This window comes from Hippoglossus stenolepis, chromosome 6 (assembly GCF_022539355.2).
Source record: "Hippoglossus stenolepis isolate QCI-W04-F060 chromosome 6, HSTE1.2, whole genome shotgun sequence".
In the NCBI taxonomy this organism is placed as follows: domain Eukaryota; kingdom Metazoa; phylum Chordata; class Actinopteri; order Pleuronectiformes; family Pleuronectidae; genus Hippoglossus; species Hippoglossus stenolepis.
Genome location: NC_061488.1, coordinates 2,228,448 through 2,247,046, shown reverse-complemented (window position 1 = coordinate 2,247,046; position 18,599 = coordinate 2,228,448). Strand labels below are relative to the sequence as shown.

Here is an 18,599-nt window from a genome sequence, read left to right as displayed (position 1 = left end):
AATCATAGATCATACTTTTCTTTTTGTTTGTTGTCATCTTCTCTCTCTGATATTACATGTGTGTCTTTCCCCTCATGCACCTGAACCTATCACCATGTATGTTTCCGTGAAACTACCATGAGCACCAGGCTCAGTTCAAATGAACTTAACAGCAATTTTAAATGTCAGCCTCTAGGGGGAAGTGTTGTCCCGTTCATGCTGTTCCTGCTTCACAAGGACAGCAGCACGCCACCTTGTGGTTTGATAGGGTTAGGGTTAGTAGTGGTTAGTAGTCACACATCCATTGTGCAAGGCTTAGTGTATATACTGTATATATATATAGGTCAATGCATTTGACAGATTCTCCTAAAACCCAAACATACACGGCAGAATTTCTTGAATCCATTCAAAAGTGAGGGAAACGTGCACTTTGTGTTTCATAGTAAATATTTTATTTTTCTGAAGATGTGTAGTCTTCATCACACCATCCTCCTCTTCCTCCCTCTGTTTCTCTGCGAAGTCATTCTCTTGACTTCGCAGAAAGCAGCTCACGTTTAGTCCAGTGTCTGTACTGAGCCAGTTACAGTGTTAGAAAACAGGATTCGCTCCATAAATACATCACAGTCAAACCATAATATTCATAGTAAAACATTTCACTTAGAAACTACATTTAAAAAAACAAAACAAACAAAAACACGGGTTCACTTTACATTCAAACGTTTTCTGTTTCCATTTAACATTTTCTTAAATTAACTAAAGTGAGTTGATAACTTTTTACTATCAAACTGAAAAAGCTGAATTACAATGATGAAGGAATCTTGAATCTTGAATCTTGAATCTTGAATTTCTGAAAGGGGTGGAGGTTTTAATCGTGGCCCCGCCCCCAATTACGGCTTCAGGAACTTCCTCTGGTGATTGACAGCACACGTGTCAAGTGTGAAGTCACTAACATGAACAGTTCTCCACATACACACAGACATCTGTGGAGTTAAATACATGATGTTGAACCTAATGTCATTTATCCAAGATGCTAACGATAACATGTTTATTATGTTTCTGCTGTGAGATCCGTGTTTCTCTCTCTGGATCGGTCAGATATTAAAAAAAAGTGAAAACAAACAAATCTCTCCGTGTGTCTTCAGAGACAAACATCCGTTGCACATGTTGTATCCGTGTTCTAGTGTTTTCTTTGCTTTACAGTCGTGCATCTTACAGTGAAACTCCGTCACATCGTTCCATAACCGGTCTGTCCTTATGATTTGTACATCTGGTGGTTTCCTCCTCCAGCACTAGGGGGCAGTGCAGCGTTGGCTCCCGACTGAACGTCCACGAATCCCATCCTCTGCCTCCTCTTCCTCTGCTCCGTCATCTACACACAGGAAGCAGATTCAAGAAACACACAAAATCCTGTTGGCTCAGCTCTTTAAGGGTCAGTGTAGGGAGTGTGTGTGTGTGTGTGTGTGTGTGTGTGTGTGTGCGTGTCTGTGTACCTGCTCTTTCAGCTCCATCAGCTGAGTCGTCAGAGTCATCACCACCTTCATGGTCGTCGCCAGTTTGTCCTGTAGCATCCTCATCTCGTTCTGCTCCCCGTCGCCGTCGGTTACCACCAGAGACATCGCCTGCATCCGTGGAAACCAGTCCAGGTTGTTGTTCTGAGAGACGGAAGAAAACGTTCAGACGTGTGTGTTTGTGCCTCGATCACATCGTGTGTGTGTGTGTGTGTGTGTGTGTGTGTGTGTGTGTGTGTGTGTGTGTGTGTGTGTGTGTGTGTGTGTGTGTGTGTGTACCTTGATCATGTGTGCGACGTAGCTCTCCGGCCCGGTGTAATCCGTCTTGTTCTTCTCTCGCACCAGGACGATGAAGTACAGGTAGTTCCAGATGTTGTGCTCCATTTTGATGTGCTCTTCAAACGACACCGTCTTGTTGTCGAACTTGTCTCTCTCCAGACCTGCAGCAACACACAACCGTCCTCAGCAACACAACCCGACGCTTTAAACACTAAAACACCCTGGAGCCTGGTGAACCTTCTGGTTCAGGCTCAACTCACCACAGATGAAACACGTCGTCTTCAGGATCTCCTCTTTCTTCTGTTTCTCGCTCCTCAGGTCGGCGAACGTGTCGATGATGACGCCGAAGATCAAGTTGAGGACGATGATGATGACGATGAAGTAGAACAACAGGTCGTACACGACCCGGGCGGGAAACAAGGGCTCCTGCACACACACACACACACGCACACACACACGCACACACACACACACACACACACACACACACACACACACACACACACACACACACACGCACACACACACAAAGATAAAAAAATATAATCATACTTTCAAACTTAAAGGTTAAAGTTGGACATTTAAATGAATCCTTCATGTCATTATATGTATTTTTTATTATTGGATTATTGTAAATAGTATTTTATTTATTCAGTCAGATCTTATTTTAGAAGCTGATCATATTAAAACATTAGTCACTGTCTTTTGAACTGTGAATAAAGTTATTAATCATAACTTATTTTATATGTATCAGTCAAACAACTTAAACAACAAAGAAACTGCGACTTAAAGTTACAGTTAAAAAGTATCAGCCAATGACTGAGGTGTTGTACTAATACTTGTTAGTACTTAGTTACTTTCCGCAGAGTAACTGAGTAATGACACGTGATGAGTTCAGCTCAGTGGTTCTCCTCACGTTCTTTGATGGTTTGCGGAGAACGTCTCCGACTCCTCCTCCATTCCTCAGCCCGTGGTTCAGCACCGTGACGATGCACATCAGCAGCGTGTCACACGCTCGCTCCGTGTGCGCTTCGTCTGAAACACACACACACACACACACACACACACACACACACACACACACACACACACACACACACACGGTTAGGACTTGAACATCCACCTTTAAAGCTGAGTTGGTGTCAGCAGAAACAATCTCAAGTCTCACAGAGTCAGTTACCACGGTTACTGAGCCCATCTTGCAAACCTGGTTCCAAACTTGTTTATTTCTGATCTAAATGCTTCAAAGGGTTAAAGTCCAGATGTGTGAGGATCAGACTCCTCCTCTCACCTTCCTCCTCGGCGACGCCGCTGGTCTCCGAGGTGCAGCTGACTCCGTCTGACGAACACGAGTCGAGGAAATCCTGAGAGGCTTCGTTCTGCTGAGGAGCTGCACGACACACACACACACACACACACACACACACACACACACACACACACACACACACACACAGAGTCACTAACCCACAGCAGCAGTGACACACACACACACTGTCCGTCAGGTGATTGTTGCAGGTGTGTGTTACCTTTAGCGAGCTGTGGCAGCAGGTCGACCTCCATGATGAAATCCTCCTTCAGGCAGAGGAAGCCGACGATGGAGAAGAGGTAGACGAGGATGAGAGCGAGCAGCGCCGTCAGCAGGATGGAGCGACCGTTACGAGTCACACTCTTTATCACGTTGAACAGCGTCTCCTCGCGGTAGATGAGGTCAAACAGCTGCACGCACACACACACACACACACATACACAGGGTTAACATCTGTTTCAGAAAACAGATGAGACGTGAGGATGAAGGTGCCGCTGGTTTACCAGGATGCTGTAGAAGAGCTCGTGGACAAACAGTCCCAGTGTGGAGGTCAGGACGTACGCCAGGTGATAGTTGAACTCCACGTCCATCACCATGGCTTTGTATCCCATAATAAACGTCCCGTTGTTTCCCACGAAACTCACAACAAACACAATCTTGTTGATGAGCTGGAGGTGAAGAGAGAAACACAGCAGGTCGTCAGGAGAGTGTCCACCAAGTCTTTTAAATAAGTTTAATAAATTTCGCAATAAAATCAAGTTGTAATTTAAGGACACTTGTGTCAGGGGGGAAGACGTGGTTCCTACGTTGAGCGCGCCGAGCAGGATGAGCGTGGGCCCGATGCCGAAGTGGTAAATGGATCTGAGGATCAGAGCCAGGGTCAGAGGCTGGAGGCCGTAACGCTGAGAGAACAGACCCAGCACGGACAGACCGGTCAGGATCCAGAACAGCATCAGCAGCAGGGAGTCGTCGATGGCTCCAGCTGAGAGGACATCATTCAATTCAATTCATTTAAAGGCCTCGAGGACATTTTCACACCTGAGAGTCTCGACCGAGGTTCATGATGGATGAACTCAGACATTAACAACAGACTCTGACCACTGCAGCAGTAGAAGTTGCAGCAGTAGAAGTTGCAGCAGTAGAAGTTGCAGTAGTAGAAGTTGCAGTAGTAGTATTTGCAGTAGTAGAAGTTGCAGTAGTAGTATTTGCATCAGTACCTTGTCCTGAGTTGTAGGGGTAGAAGAAGGCGATGATGAGATTGATGAAGACGGCGAGATTAAAAGAGATGGATCCCCAGAGAGTCATCCTCCGAGAGAACCAGAACAACACCGGCATGCCTGACACACACACACACACACACACACACACACACACACACACACACACACACACACACACACACACACACACACACACACACAGACACATGAGTAAAGGGATTTCAAATCTGAATTATCATCTCTTCACTTTGTACTTCAGGAAAACGTTCTGTTTACATGCTGTGTGTGTGTGTGTGTGTGTGTGTGTGTGTGTGTGTGTGTTCTCACTCCTCAGCTTCTTCTGCCACTCCATCTCTCCGTGCAGGAAGGATGACTGCTCAAAGAAGTGTGTGACCTTTGACCCCTGCTCGTCCTGCTCCGTGGTGTTGAAGACCCTGAACTTCGACTCCTCGGTCAGGAACTCGCAGATGGGATGAACGGGGAACACGATCTGCTCCATGCTGCGGTCGTCACGGACAATCTGCACACAGACGTCACGGTAACGTCACACATGTGTACATATGTATATATATATGTCAGGTGGTATTTCTGTTAGCGTGTAGCATGAGCAGTACCTCTATCTGAGAGGTCAGCAGCTCGTAGTACTCCAGAGGATCCTGATCCACCACAGCAGCTGGAGCTGTGGACTTCAACATCTGGGACAGAGGCCGGTTGTTCAGGTTCAGCTGCAGACACACAAACATTCATGTAACACTGCTGCAGTAGCTCCGTCAGTACTGCAGTAGCTCCATCAGTACTGCAGTAGCTCCATCAGTACTGCAGTAGCTCCATCAGTACTGCAGTACTGTCACAGTAACTGAGGGTGTAGACGGATGAATTACCATGGAGGAGATTCCTTCCTCTCCCTCTTTACTCTTCTTCAGTGGTTTCAGGAGGTTCTGCAGAACTTTGTTGTGTCTGGCCAACTGAGCACAAACACACCAGACACAAAACTTTACTTCAAGTATTAAATACAAGTGAGTACAGTTACTTATTAGTACTTACTGATGCCTATTTTTGACTCTTGCTGCTGTAATATTGAACATTTCCCCATCGTGGGACTAATAAAGGATTAACTTATCTTATCTTATTTTAACTTATCTTATCTTATCTCATCTTAGTGGATCTTCTCTTATCTTAAAAGCAGAAGTGCTCATTATGCAGTAACAGAGAGACGTTGTGTTGTGTCACCTGTTGAGCCAGGATGTAGATGTTGTGTCCAACCTCCCGAGGAGAAACCTCCACCCCCTCACACTCACTGTCCTGATCCTGGTTATAGGCCTTCTTTATCACCTCCACCTGCACACACACACACACACACACACACACACACGCACACACACACACACACACACACACACACACACACACACACACACACACACACACACACACACGCGTGTTAATATTTTTTATTTCATATATAGAAAATACAACAGAAGGAAGAGAAATAAAGAGGAAGGAAGCAGGGAAGGAAGGAAGGAAGGAAGGAATCTCTGACCAGCTCTCGTGGTCGGAGGTTGAACAGGATCCTCTCGGCGTTCTCGCTGTCATGGCGACTCTCCATCAGAGCCAGCAGCAGCTTGGAGGCGTTGTCCTGGCAACCAGACAGACAGCAGCAGTCAAACATCTGGACCAAACACGACATGTACACTTCTCATTCTAACCAGCGACTGTAAATGAAGATGGACGATATGACGGCTCCCGAAAGTGAAGCCGAAGTCTGAATCTCCGCCTGGTGGCTGGCCGCCTCCTCCTAGTTAGCAGATGGGACGTGGAGCAAAACTAAAGTTCAAGTAAATAAGTTCAAGTTAAATAAGAAGTTTTCTGTCATTTAAGGTGAAGCTCTTATCTCACTGATGTTTGTTCAAGTGTTTCTGATAAAGTTTGGTTGTAATTAGTTATTTGATGATATACAAATGGGCTGAGACGTCTTGATTGACAGCTGAGATTGACTCATGATCACAACACCACGGCTCCACTCGACGTGTGACGTCATCACCACAAGATGGCAGCGATCATATCTGAAATGTTTTGGCCTCATTTCTGGGCAACGGGAGGAAATGGCGACGCGTCCTCCATCTTTATTTACAGTCCACGGTTCTGACCAGTGACAGCTGAACAGCTGATCCCTGAACAAACCTTCAACTGCAGCACCATCTCCATCCGGTAGCGACACAATGGGCTGATGTCGTTCAGGATCAGAGCTGTGATGATGTCGATACCGTTGGACTCGTGGGTCACTATACACGTCTGGGTCACGCACACACACAAACGCACACACACACACACACACACACACACACACAGTGTTAATGCTGAGTGGACCTGCCTCTGTACCTCGATGGAGATCTTCCCTGCTCCTCACCTGGTTCTCCTGGCAGGGGCCCTGGCAGTACTCTGTGAGCGTCTCCAGCGTCTGGGTGATGAGGTGGACGTTTGATTCGTTGATGTAGAGGCCCAGCAGGCCCAGACCTCCTGTGGTGCTTCCACACATGATGTCCAGGAACTGAAGCGTCTCACACACCAGGTTGTAGTTGGTCTTATTGTTCTGGCATCGCAGAAAGTTCTGGAGAGACGCAAACACAGGTTCCACCTCGTTCACAGTGAATATCTCTCTATAGTGTGTTGCAATTTTTGTAAACAAATAAAAACTAAACAACAAAAATGGCAAATATACGAATAAATGAATGAATATTTTAATGCCAGTGTTTTTAACCTCTCAGCTGCCTGTATCACAACAGAACGTTCAATGCACCAGTGTTTACGTCCTGGTTGTTGATTAGTGAGACACAAACCTGCAGGTCCTGGTTGTGGTTCTCGCAGAGCAGCTGGAGGAACCTGAGAATCGGCTTCATGATGATAACAGCTGGTCCCATCTCCGTCTCCACCTCCCTCTGCTCCTCCACCGGCGGAGCTGGCAGAGCCGAGGGACCGGCCACCGGGGAGATGGATTGACCCTGGACCAACAGCTGGTGACCCCCTGAACCAGGAAGTGCTAACGCTCCTGAGCCGCCTTCAAAAAAATAAAAAAATGTCAGTCTCATTGTAGAGTAAATTCAAAAACTAAACTAAAAACCGGAAATTAAAAACACTTAAATAAAAACAAACAAATCCTGGAGATAAAACTTATTTTAAATGGAACAAGCACATGAAGGTTCAGAAAATGTCCTGAAACACTTTTGTTGGTTGTGTTTCAGAGTCACAGTTTTTTGTTTGGTGAGTTGAGATGTGGACGTCTCACCTTGCTCCAGCTCTTTCTCGTTGGCTTTGTGCGTCATCTCTCCGACATTAACGGAAACCGTAGCTTTAATGTCCGTCCGAGCTTCTTTCATCCGGTCGTGAAGAACCTTGAAGAACTTCTCTGATTTGTTGTCGCCCATCATCAGTTTATAGAACGAATTCTGTGGGAGAAAGACGGGACTCACACACAGATTCATTCACAGAGGTGGTCCTGTGTGTGTGTGTGTGTGTGGGTGTGTGTCTGTGTGTGTCTGTGTGTGTGTGTCACCTGTATCTCGGTGTTTCCTCCCTCCAGCAGACAGATGGCGAGCTGGATGCTCTCCTGGAAGATCTTGTCGTTCTTGGTGCTCATCACCAGATCTGTGAACAGCTTCGTTCCTCCTTCTCGGTCCAGACGACACTGAACCGCCGCCACCGCCGCCCAGTCCCGCTCCTGCTCCCCGCCTGACACACAATAATAATTATATGATAATAATAATAAAGAAGAGTTCAGAGTTGATCTGATCAGAATGTTAAACAACACTATGTCGTTTTATATACATAAATTATCAGCTTCCCAACTTTGATTCCCGCTCGAGCAAACAGCGGAGAAATTCTTGAAGATGGATGACACATGATGGATGACATGTGTGATCACGGAAGGAATCGCAGGATGACCGCGCGAATGCGCGTCCTGTGTAGACCCGAGCGTCAGACTACAACTCAGTGAATCGAGTATACCACCTGTAGGGGGAGCCAGAGTGTAGCGAATCTTGCATTGTGTGAGATCGTGTACCTGCAGCTCCGAGCTCCAACAGGTCGTTCTTCGGGGTGTTCTTCTTGTTCGGAAACAGATAATTCTGCAGTAAAACTTTACGCAGCGAGATTCCCTGAAACAACACAACACGTTTTTCATTAACACGACATTAAAATGTTTTGCACAATATCTGATTTCATTGTTGGTAATAGTGGGTTAGATTTATCTCAAGAACTAAATCTGATTTCTTTAATGGAAGTAAAGCCAAGTCTGTGGTGTAAAATGTTGTTAAAAGTTTTAAATAATGCAATAATCACACATGTTGCTCTTCATTTGATATGACATCGTTATATAAACTCTCTCTGCGCCCCCTACTGTCTCCATCCGGGAATTCATGTAGCCGTGAAAGAGCCTGTTTTAAAAAGAGGTGGTTCAACAAACCTTCTCATCAAAGTCCAGAGTCCGGATCAACATCTCCTGCAGCGTCCTCAAGACTTTGATACACAACTTTTCTTCTGCAGACATCAGAGCTTTGGTGTGTTGGATCAGCCTGCACACACACAGACACACACACACACACACACACACACACACACACACGCACACACGCACACACGAACACACACGTCTTCATGACTTCAGAAGACATTGATAAACACCCTAACATTAAAAACATGTCTTTACCTTAAAATTCAAAGATTTACATAACTTTTTGTCCCCATAATGTGACATATTTAGGTCCGTACAACAAACCTGGACACACACACACATAAAGATATTTTTCCCATCATGCTCGTCAGATTCAGGACACGCGCAGAACCTACTTGGAGATGAATCCTCCGGACTCGCAGCGCTGCCGGGCGTCGGTTCCCTCCAGAAACAGCAGCTCCGGCTGATGGAGGACGTCCACCAACACGGACAGTTCGGCGTTGACCAGCGGCTTCAGGCGCTCCTCCAGAGTGTTGATGATGTCCTGAGGAACGCACACACACACACACACACACACAAAGACTTTAATCAGAGTTTTGCAGCTTTATCGTGGTTCTTCGGTATCGAATGTGTCCGTGGTGGCGTCTGTACCTGCAGTTTCTCGATGATGTTCTTGTAGTCCCAGGGGTTGCTGGGTGCGATGGGTCTGGTGGATCGTGAGGACGATTTGTAGTTTGGGTTCGAGCGGGACAAAGAGTTGAGAGCAGAACTGGACAACATGGAGCTGATCTGAGACTCCAGGTCCAGAGGGAGAACGATGGAACGAGTCTTAGCTAAACAGAGACAGAGAGTTATATATTGATCCATCTGTGTGTGTGTGCGTGTGCGTGTGTGTGTGTGTGTGTGTGTGTGTGTGTGTGTGTGTGTGTGTGTGTGTGTGTTACCTGTCATGGCGAGCGTCTTGATGCAGGTCTCCACCTGACCTCGGTGCTGCTGCTGCAGCCAGGGACAGTCCAGCAGCCGGACGGACGACTGCAGCAGGTGAGTGACGATGGTGTGGTGAGTCTGACGGAGCGAGAGACACGACGATCAAACCTCAAACAAACTCTCAGATTAAAAAGTCAAATAAACAAATCAGCAAAACAAACTGAGAGACAGATTTATTAAATGCTGCTGACCTGCAGAGAGGTGCTGTTTTCAGAGAAGGGGGAGCTGAAGAAGGCGTTGATGGTGTCAAACACCACGTTGATGATGTATTTCTCCAGGATGGGATCAGTGAGACGCTTCTCTCGCTTATTACAAACCTGCAGACGGGAAAAACACGTGAAAGCAGCTGCATGTGCCCGACCTGCTGTAGTCGATATTCCAGTTAGTCGGGGCGGTTGTTACCCGAGCCATGTCCACTGTGAAGTCTTCAAACAGTTTCCAGATGTGGTTGGACGTGTAGATTTCCTTCATCTCCACCTCGGTGTCCACGTAGCAGTGATTCACAAAGTTCACGTACGCAGTTTTCACCTGAGACACAAAGACGGACACACAGACCTTAACAACATGTAGACTTTTTAATTTCATTCCAAATTCAAACATTCATACCAACGTGAAAAACTTTCTATATGAACTGTAATGACTTGTTCCAACACAAAATATAGAATCTAGAAGCAGAAAAGTCTGCTAGTGTCGAGATTTCCTCACATAATGGATTCAACTTGTGCCAAGGTGCTGTTCCACCAGAAGTATTAATATTTACTTGCTGTAGATGCCCTTCGACTGTAGACAGTGGTACATTGTCATTCGTAGTGTGTGTATGTAGATCATGTGTGTATTTATCAGACTCCGTCGAAATCTTCATCCCAAATAACTCCTCTAGAAGCCTGTGTAGCTCAGACGGTAGAGCATCAGACTTTTAATCTGAGGGTCCAGGGTTCAAGTCCCTGCTCAGGCGATGAACTCAGCTCACTTCAAGGTCAAAGGTCACATGTTTGAGGATGTTAATGTGCATGTTTTCGTCAAATTAGACGGAACGTTTGAAAGAGGAATGAAATAAGCCGGAGGACGCTAGCGAGCACAGTCGCCCTGAGCAGACGATCATGATGTCTGAGAGTTTGAATATGTTCGCACTTGCTTTTTGGAAAAAACTGATCACAGCTGCTTCACTGGATCATATGATCCTCAGTGAGTTGTGAGTCTCTACAAGCTTCACCTCGGTGATGCAGTCCTCGTGCGTCACCACTCGGACCACGTCCTCCAGGGGGAGCAGTGACGTGCACTTGATCTCGGTGTAGACGTTCTTCCCCTCGGCGCAGGCTGCTAACAGCTCCACCAGAGAAATGTGATACCTGCAGGCAGGAGGACATGTTGTCTACGACACCATCGCCACCCAATGAACAACCCTGTGACACAAGCCTGTTGTTGTTGCCGTGGTTACCTGAGCGGGCTTAGCTCGCCGACCCCCTCCCTGCTCTCCGCCATCAGCTCCAACATGACGTTAAATGAGGTCTTGTCGTTGTAGAAGACGACGACGTCCTCGCCGGAATTCGTCAACTGTGGAGAGAACGAACATTACATCAGAACATCAAACAGGCTGAGAGCATTTGGTCAAAGGGACTCGTCTCGTCCTCGTCCTCGTCCTCGTCCTCACCTCGGTCATGATCATGTCCTGACACTTCTTCACGTACTTTCCCTCGGCCTTGATGATGGTGTGCAGGAAGTTGAGGTACTGGACGTGGCGGCCGTGCGTGGCCAGGCAGTGGATGAAGTGCTGCAGGACGCTCTCGGAGATCTCGCTGCACAGCTGGTAGTTGTTACAGAAGATGTGCTGCACGGTCTCGGCCTCCAGCAGCTGCACAGGAGGAAGAAACTGTTCTCACCGTCACTCAGTCACTCATCATTTACTCAGTGAAGCAGTTTGTCTTTTAGTTTGAGCAAGTCGTTTCTTTTAACGTTGTTTCTCTCTAAGAGACAGATTCATAATGTTTGTCTTATGTATAGACAGAATAAATATTAATACTCGTCATTGTTGTGAAGTTGAGTCCCTCCAAACTCAAGAGGGTAGGGGTCACTCACGGGGTTTCAGACATTGATTGATTCATTTTATTGAACTTGATCAGTTATAAAAATCCTTATACCCCAGGGTTGAGGAACAGGTTGAGGTTCTTGTGCAGCAGCACCTGGTTCTCCTCGTTCCCCATGCAGAACTTCTGCAGGAACAGGTGAGTGTACCTGATGATCTCCTGCATCTTCATGTCGCTCTGCAGACACACAGTGAGGGGTTAGGATGGGAAGGAACCTCTGTTTGTTTTCCATTTCTAAATATAGTGTTTAAACAATGATGATCGATTCGACCACAGGCACAAAGATCCAGACCCTTGATCGGGGACTTCAGGGCTTTTATTTTGGTGGTGCTCGGTCTGACCTGGTCATATGACACCTGCAGCAGGTCTAACATGACTTTATGAGCTCCCATGTTCTTCATCAACCTCTGCTGCTTCTTCCAAACTCCACTGGTGCACATCTTGTTCAACCTTTCCAGGATCTACAGAGAGAGAGAGAGAGAGGGGGAGAGAGAGAGAGAGAGAGGACAGAGAGAGTGAGAGAGAGAGAAGACATAAATATATTATGTTAATAAAGATGGACGTCTCAGCTCCATTTCCTCCTGTTGTACAAAATGATGCCAAAACATCTCAGATACGAACGCCGTCATCTGGAGTCTGTGACGGAGTTGATCCTGGAGTCAGCTGATCGCGCCCTCGACCAATCAGGAGTCAGTCAATCAAATAACTAATTAAAGTTATTGAAAAGTCTAATTAACTAATTAAGTCAAAATTGTTTTTACGACACACTTTTCAAGATATTGGTGATTTTTAACCTCATTTTAACCAGATGAAGGATTTTAGTCGTCAATCAACTTCCAACAACTTTGATTGTCCCGTGATCCCACAATATTTCATGACATCATTAAAACGTGTTTTAATTGAAATCAAGTGAACAAAGCTGGTCACTGTCAAATGCTACAATATCCAGTGTAATATTCACAAAGTTGATACACTGAAGTATCTGATTGAACTGTAGGTAAAAGTGAAAATTGTTTTTGATTGACGAACACATTTCAGCGTTGACAGTTTGATTTACTGAAAAAGGTTTGAGATGTTAATTCGAAAGGAAAAATTTAATAATTAATTTTACATGATTGGACACAACTAAATTATTGTAAGTGATGATTTATCAGGTGAAAGAAAAGGGGAAAAAAATTCTGATTGGATGAACTTTTGAAAAGCGACGTCTGGATTTAGTTTCATTAAGAAGAGTTTACTTTGCAGCCAGTTTGAGCAGAAACAACGGTTTCACTCTTTCATGTAGAGACGATTTAACCTCTTAATCCTCTTTATATATTCGTGCTGCCGTTATTCAAAGTGACTGTTGGGGGGAAAAAAAGATAATGAAATGTGTTCTGAGTGCTGGAAGCCACCATTGCTGAGGAGCACCACATAAAGACCTCAGGAAGACACATCACAGGTGATCTCTGGGAAGCACGGCGCAGAAACACCACAGCCGAGACGCACACCCACAACAACTCAACACAGACGGACCAGTGTCCTCACCTCTTTGACTTTCTTGTAGTTCTCGTTGCCCTTCTCGTGTTTGTCCTTCTTGGGCGGCGCTTCCTCTGACAGCCCCTGCAGGACGCAGAGTGTAAGACAGCGTATGCAGTTCTCTCCGAGCACGGTACCACGATATATACACACTGATCACAAGTCAAACTATTACTTATTAAAGAAAGTCCGATACTACAAACCTAAGCAATAAGCATGATTTACTTTTTGTTGGAAACTGTTGTGACATTAAACTGTCGATGAGACACTGGTTCACTTTAATGTGATTTAGCCCCCACATGTGTTGGTTTGCACATTGATGGCAACAGAACAGAACCTGACTTGCTTATTGCTTGTTAGGTTGTTGTTTTAATAGTTTGATAAGCAGTATAAGTGTGTATTCGATTTATAACAATGACCACGAGAGCAGATTGTCCACAAATCAGAAGGTCGGTGGTTCGATCCCTGGCTCCTACGCACTCAAGGTTGTGCAAATACTGATCCACAAATTGCCCTTGGTGGCTCAGTGTGTGAAAAGGTAAACATCATGTATCACAGGACTTTTAGTGGAAGGTTAGACATAAAAAAAAACTTATCTACGCACAGGCCATTCATTTCAAAGTAAGAGAGGAGAAAGTAGTGAGAAAGTAGGAGGTGAGCAACAAAAATCCCCAAACCCATCTGAACCCAGGACCATGTAGCCTCCTCCTCAGCTGAGACACCAGCAAGCCCCACACCAGCGTTAGTTCCACAAACCAAATGCATTGGATAAAAATACATTAATAGTTTCAGGTTAGTCTTTTAGTGACGAATATCCTGATTATTAATAAATGAAAATGTGACGGTTTAGTTCCTAATGACTTTGAGTTAGTTTGTTAGTGGTTATAAACAGTTAGTTGTTAAAACAGTTGTTCACAGCAACCTGGAGAATCACGCAGCCATCGAGACATGAGGATCACACCTTTGGAAGTTAGACGATAATCATTCAGAGACATGAACATCGGTTTCTTACAGGAACTCCGTCAAACTAAATGTCTCTTCCTCAACGTTTTAATCGCAAAAACTTGAATCCGTTTTTTGCTCCTTACCTCTCCTTTCTCCTTCTTGTCTTTTTTGTCCTTCTTCCCGTCGCCTCCTCCTGAGTTTTTCTTCTCCACCCACAGTTCAGATTTCTCCACCAGCGTCCGGAGGCGATCCAGATCAGCCTTGATCAGCTTGTAGTTCTCTACATCCTGAGACGTGATCAGCAACTGGACCTGCAGAAGCCCAGAGAAACATGGAGGTTCCATCAATCAACATTTCTTCCATGGATTCGATAAGAAAATTCCTTGAAGGATTTAGATTCAATATACTCTCTTCTCAGTTTCAAAGAAAACACATTTCACAATGATTTCAGGAGCGACAGTTTCAGTGAAAGGTTATACATGCTTCGCCTGAAGGAGCCAAGTTTACACACTTCTCAGTAGGAACAACAGAAACCCTCCAGGGACTCGACCATGAATAGACGAGAGGCAAGAACAACACCTGTACAGGGACTTGAACCCTGGACCTTCAGATTAAAAGTCTGAAGCTCTGCCAACTGAGCTACACAGGCTTCAATAGCATCCACTTCACATTTAAAAAAAATCTGTCGTAAAACCATTACTTACTGATAAAGTACAATAAACATTTGGACAGTCTTGGGGTTTATATGACATCACGTGATGTATAAGAATCCGAAGACACGAATTGTTCAATATCCCACAGAAGTGTCTCTCCTCATTAGACAGTGCACCACCTTAAGAGGGACTTGAACCCTCAACCCCTTAGATTAAGAGTATGCTGCTCTACAGTCTGAGATAGAGAAGCTTCAAGAGGGTTTTCTCACGGACTCCAAATCCCACAATAGGTACAAATACACTATTTGAGGCCTTTAGCCAGATCTTTCTGTGCCATCATCAAACCAGCAAATGCCATTGGAAAACATGCTCCAGTAGATATCAGATTCAGTCTTCTAGTCATCAGCCTTCATCCCGTTTACAGGAAGACCTTCATAATGCTGTGTGCTGTGTGTGCACCTGTTTGAAGGTGTGCAGGACTTCCTGTCTCTGGCTGAAGTGTCTGAAGAGCAGCTGCAGGGCTCCAGACACCAGAGGAGGGTACTCGTGCATGGTGAGGTGGATCAGCACTCGCAAGAACATGCGACCGCCTTCATCGTCCACCTCCAGGATGCTGTTCCCTTTACTGTGAACACACACGTTATCCAACACCCTTCATCAAATGTCCCTTAAGGTTAAATATCCTCAAATTGATGAAAATGTACGTATCAAATGAAAGTGGGATTGCTTACCCGACTCCAAACATGGCCTCCGCCTGCTCCCCAATGTGCAGCAGGTTGATGGCGGCTGTCGAGAACATAGATCTTATTAGCAACAGAAAGACTGAAGCTGTAGACGGTAAGTTCCACGACCTCATACACACATGGCTTCGATGAGGAACGCACAAAGAAAACACGGCTCAGTTTTAAAGGCAGCTACAAACAAACGACCAAAAAACGCACAAAAAGATGGACGAAAACGAAGCAACGTGTAAAAACAGCCCCGACATTTATGACATTATGAACCTAAATGAATTCAGAGTTTCCAGGTTGTACCTGCTGTTTCCACGGTGACTGGGATGTCTGCAAGCATTAAGAAAAGTAACACAACTTTACCAAACACTGCAGGGTGTGTGTTCAGGTAGTTCACACACGTCTTTTAAAAACCTTAAAATACTTTAATTCTGGTAGAAGGTGTGTAAGATGCCTTGAAGAGCTGTACAATACTTAAAGGTTCACATAAAGTATTTAAATATAAAGTATTTAAATATAAACGGCCCATTCTAGGGTAAAGAAAACAACAATTTGTGCAATTTAGATGAAACACACGAGTGAAAACATCACTAGGATTATTTTATATTCAATTTCTGCCAATAGATCAATTTGACCTCAGTCTTACACACTGAACCTTTAACCTTTGTAACATTACATATAAAACAGATGGTAGATGGTCGATGTTCCCACACAGGAGATGTAAATACATCTTTTAAAGGGCAAAGTTTTGAGGCCGGTTGAAACGTTTGAACTTGACTCTGTGGTCGTCTGTTGCAGCAGCACAGACGTCTGTTCGTCTGTTGCATCAGCACAGACGTCTGGTCGTCTGTTGCAGCAGCACAGACGCCCCCTCCCTCCCAATATAAGTTCAAGTTCAAAGTAATAAACCTGGAAGGCCAGTGTGAATTCAATATCGCAGATTGTCCAATTTCATCGACCAATTTCTACCAACCAATGGAACAGAGGTCGACTGCTTCACCACACACACACACACACACACACGATACACACTGTACAACAAACACACAAATCTGCTTTAAAAAGAAACATGCCACTAAATCTGAATCTATAAGCAAAACATAAACATTTAGTGACTTTCTGTAAAAGACAAAATAAAACACAGACATTCAATCAGTCAAAAAGATTGAGAAGAAAAATAAGACACATTTCTTTGTTTTCAAAAGTTCGGAGACCAGAACTTGACACATGGAGGACGGGGACAATACGACAGGGAACACCTGAATGAACCTTAATGTCAACGCTGTGGTCTGACACCCAAAGGAAACCTCGCAGGTTCTTTTGGACTGAAGCTGTAAAGACTCATTTCCACAAACGTACGCACACACGCAGCTTCATTAAGGAACACACAAAGAAAACACGGCTCCGATACAAACATCCAAACAAAAAACTGACAACACGAGGGACGACACTTCAGTGAAGCGTAAAAAAAAAAAAAGACCCCGACATTGAAGACACTACGCCTCTAAGAAGAGTTTCCAGGTTCTACCTGCTGCTTCCATGTTGTCTGGGATGTCTGCAAGTAGCGAGAGAAGTAACAACACACAACTTTACCAAACACTGAGTGTTGAGGAAGATCACAAGGCTTTTTAAAAACCTGATAATACTGAAAGACCAATATTTAGATTTTTAAGAGCTTTAACAAACTCCACCACTAAAATTTCAGTATCAAAAATATTAGAAATTGGGGAAAAAACTAATATATTCAAAATGGAAAAAACTTTAGAGGCGGCATAAAATAATAATTCAAGCCACCTCAAAATGTAGTAATTTATCAAACCAAATAGGAGTAATTTTTGTATTAAATTCCAAAATTAGCATTTATATTTGAAAGATAAAAGCTGAATAAAGTTAATGAGTGAGTCTGTGTCTCCATCGGCTCCGTGATGTTTACCTGCTTGCTCCATGTTAGTGGTGGCGTCGGCATCAGCCATCGGATAAACATCCACAAACTCCTTCTTAAAGACGGACAGCAGGAAGGACAGGCGGTAGTCCAGCCGAACGTTCAGGATGAACTGAGGAGGAGCAGAGCTCGGTTCAGACGACAGAGCTTCACCAGCCCAGTGGATGTTTCATAATCATTCATCTGGTATTATAGTTACCTGTAATATCTCCAGGATCTTCAGCTTGGTGTCCATTACTGTCAGGTCCATCCTGTCAATGCTGTCCTTACCAGCTCTCTGTCCATCAAGTCCGAGCCCCGCCCCCAGCCCGGCCCCTCTGGCGCCCGGACCTCCGAATATGGACTGCTTCCTGTTGAGGACCATGGTGGACATCATCTGTCCCATCCCGTGTATGGAGCGCTTCACGTTCTTCCCTTCAGAGACACGGACAGAGACGAGGTAGAAACGAGCAAGTTAACACAGGGTCAACTGTACAATGAGATGTGGTGGACGAGAAGAAACTGGGCAGCGCATCAGAGCAAATAGAGAAATAATTCAATAAAAATAAAAGCAAAGGGCAAGAGCTTAATATGTAAAGTCAAATACAATATTAAAGATTAAATACATTCATAAACATATATATTTTATGATGTTTTACTTTGTATACTCAGTATTTTTAGCACAAAAAACATTCTGGGAATATAAATGATCTTATCATTGCCGTCATTTGAAATGCATTTGTAAGGATTGATAAAGAGTAAGCAGAGAAAAGGGAACCTGTTCCGTCATCATGGAACAGCAGCCCAGCGTGTCCAGGGTTGGGTCGACAGTCGATGATGCCCAGCAGGGTTCTGGTGAGTCTGAGCAGCTCAAAGAAACTGTAGAAACCGAAGTAGATCAGATGTCTGGCCAAACTCACCACCTGGAGAAGAGACACACCGAAGTGATCACCGGGAAGAAAGGAAAACTGGAGGAAGGGAGAAAGATTTACAATGAAAAAAGCAAGAGGAGGAATCT

At 44.8% G+C, this 18,599-nt stretch overlaps 1 protein-coding gene and 2 non-coding genes across 3 annotated transcripts in view; 1 reads left to right on the top strand and 2 right to left on the bottom strand.

Moving 5' to 3' along the window:
* Positions 1 to 414: 414 nt before the first annotated feature.
* Positions 415 to 18,599, bottom strand: part of itpr3 (inositol 1,4,5-trisphosphate receptor, type 3) — a 37,575-nt gene continuing 19,390 nt past the window's right edge. The window contains exons 22-60 of the mRNA XM_035159721.2: positions 18,360 to 18,504; positions 17,802 to 18,016; positions 17,594 to 17,714; positions 15,661 to 15,715; positions 15,389 to 15,554; positions 14,420 to 14,587; positions 13,341 to 13,415; positions 12,155 to 12,274; positions 11,868 to 11,990; positions 11,381 to 11,581; positions 11,168 to 11,283; positions 10,943 to 11,078; positions 10,132 to 10,257; positions 9,921 to 10,046; positions 9,687 to 9,807; positions 9,394 to 9,575; positions 9,138 to 9,286; positions 8,755 to 8,863; positions 8,353 to 8,446; positions 7,846 to 8,021; positions 7,579 to 7,738; positions 7,133 to 7,350; positions 6,703 to 6,903; positions 6,477 to 6,587; positions 5,836 to 5,931; positions 5,526 to 5,633; positions 5,177 to 5,260; positions 4,910 to 5,020; positions 4,623 to 4,815; positions 4,293 to 4,412; positions 3,882 to 4,057; positions 3,579 to 3,743; positions 3,296 to 3,485; positions 3,058 to 3,156; positions 2,683 to 2,801; positions 2,027 to 2,192; positions 1,767 to 1,927; positions 1,470 to 1,631; positions 415 to 1,348 (exon numbers count right to left, since the gene is read on the bottom strand). Of these exons, the coding sequence (XP_035015612.1) occupies positions 1,232 to 1,348; positions 1,470 to 1,631; positions 1,767 to 1,927; positions 2,027 to 2,192; positions 2,683 to 2,801; positions 3,058 to 3,156; positions 3,296 to 3,485; positions 3,579 to 3,743; positions 3,882 to 4,057; positions 4,293 to 4,412; positions 4,623 to 4,815; positions 4,910 to 5,020; positions 5,177 to 5,260; positions 5,526 to 5,633; positions 5,836 to 5,931; positions 6,477 to 6,587; positions 6,703 to 6,903; positions 7,133 to 7,350; positions 7,579 to 7,738; positions 7,846 to 8,021; positions 8,353 to 8,446; positions 8,755 to 8,863; positions 9,138 to 9,286; positions 9,394 to 9,575; positions 9,687 to 9,807; positions 9,921 to 10,046; positions 10,132 to 10,257; positions 10,943 to 11,078; positions 11,168 to 11,283; positions 11,381 to 11,581; positions 11,868 to 11,990; positions 12,155 to 12,274; positions 13,341 to 13,415; positions 14,420 to 14,587; positions 15,389 to 15,554; positions 15,661 to 15,715; positions 17,594 to 17,714; positions 17,802 to 18,016; positions 18,360 to 18,504 (5,481 nt within the window). The 3' untranslated portion in view covers positions 415 to 1,231. The remainder of the gene's footprint in view (positions 1,349 to 1,469; positions 1,632 to 1,766; positions 1,928 to 2,026; positions 2,193 to 2,682; positions 2,802 to 3,057; positions 3,157 to 3,295; positions 3,486 to 3,578; positions 3,744 to 3,881; positions 4,058 to 4,292; positions 4,413 to 4,622; positions 4,816 to 4,909; positions 5,021 to 5,176; positions 5,261 to 5,525; positions 5,634 to 5,835; positions 5,932 to 6,476; positions 6,588 to 6,702; positions 6,904 to 7,132; positions 7,351 to 7,578; positions 7,739 to 7,845; positions 8,022 to 8,352; positions 8,447 to 8,754; positions 8,864 to 9,137; positions 9,287 to 9,393; positions 9,576 to 9,686; positions 9,808 to 9,920; positions 10,047 to 10,131; positions 10,258 to 10,942; positions 11,079 to 11,167; positions 11,284 to 11,380; positions 11,582 to 11,867; positions 11,991 to 12,154; positions 12,275 to 13,340; positions 13,416 to 14,419; positions 14,588 to 15,388; positions 15,555 to 15,660; positions 15,716 to 17,593; positions 17,715 to 17,801; positions 18,017 to 18,359; positions 18,505 to 18,599) is intronic.
* Positions 10,612 to 10,684, top strand: trnak-uuu. The gene has a single exon. It is a non-coding gene; the product is annotated as a tRNA-Lys (tRNA).
* trnak-uuu lies at positions 14,853 to 14,925 on the bottom strand. The gene has a single exon. It is a non-coding gene; the product is annotated as a tRNA-Lys (tRNA).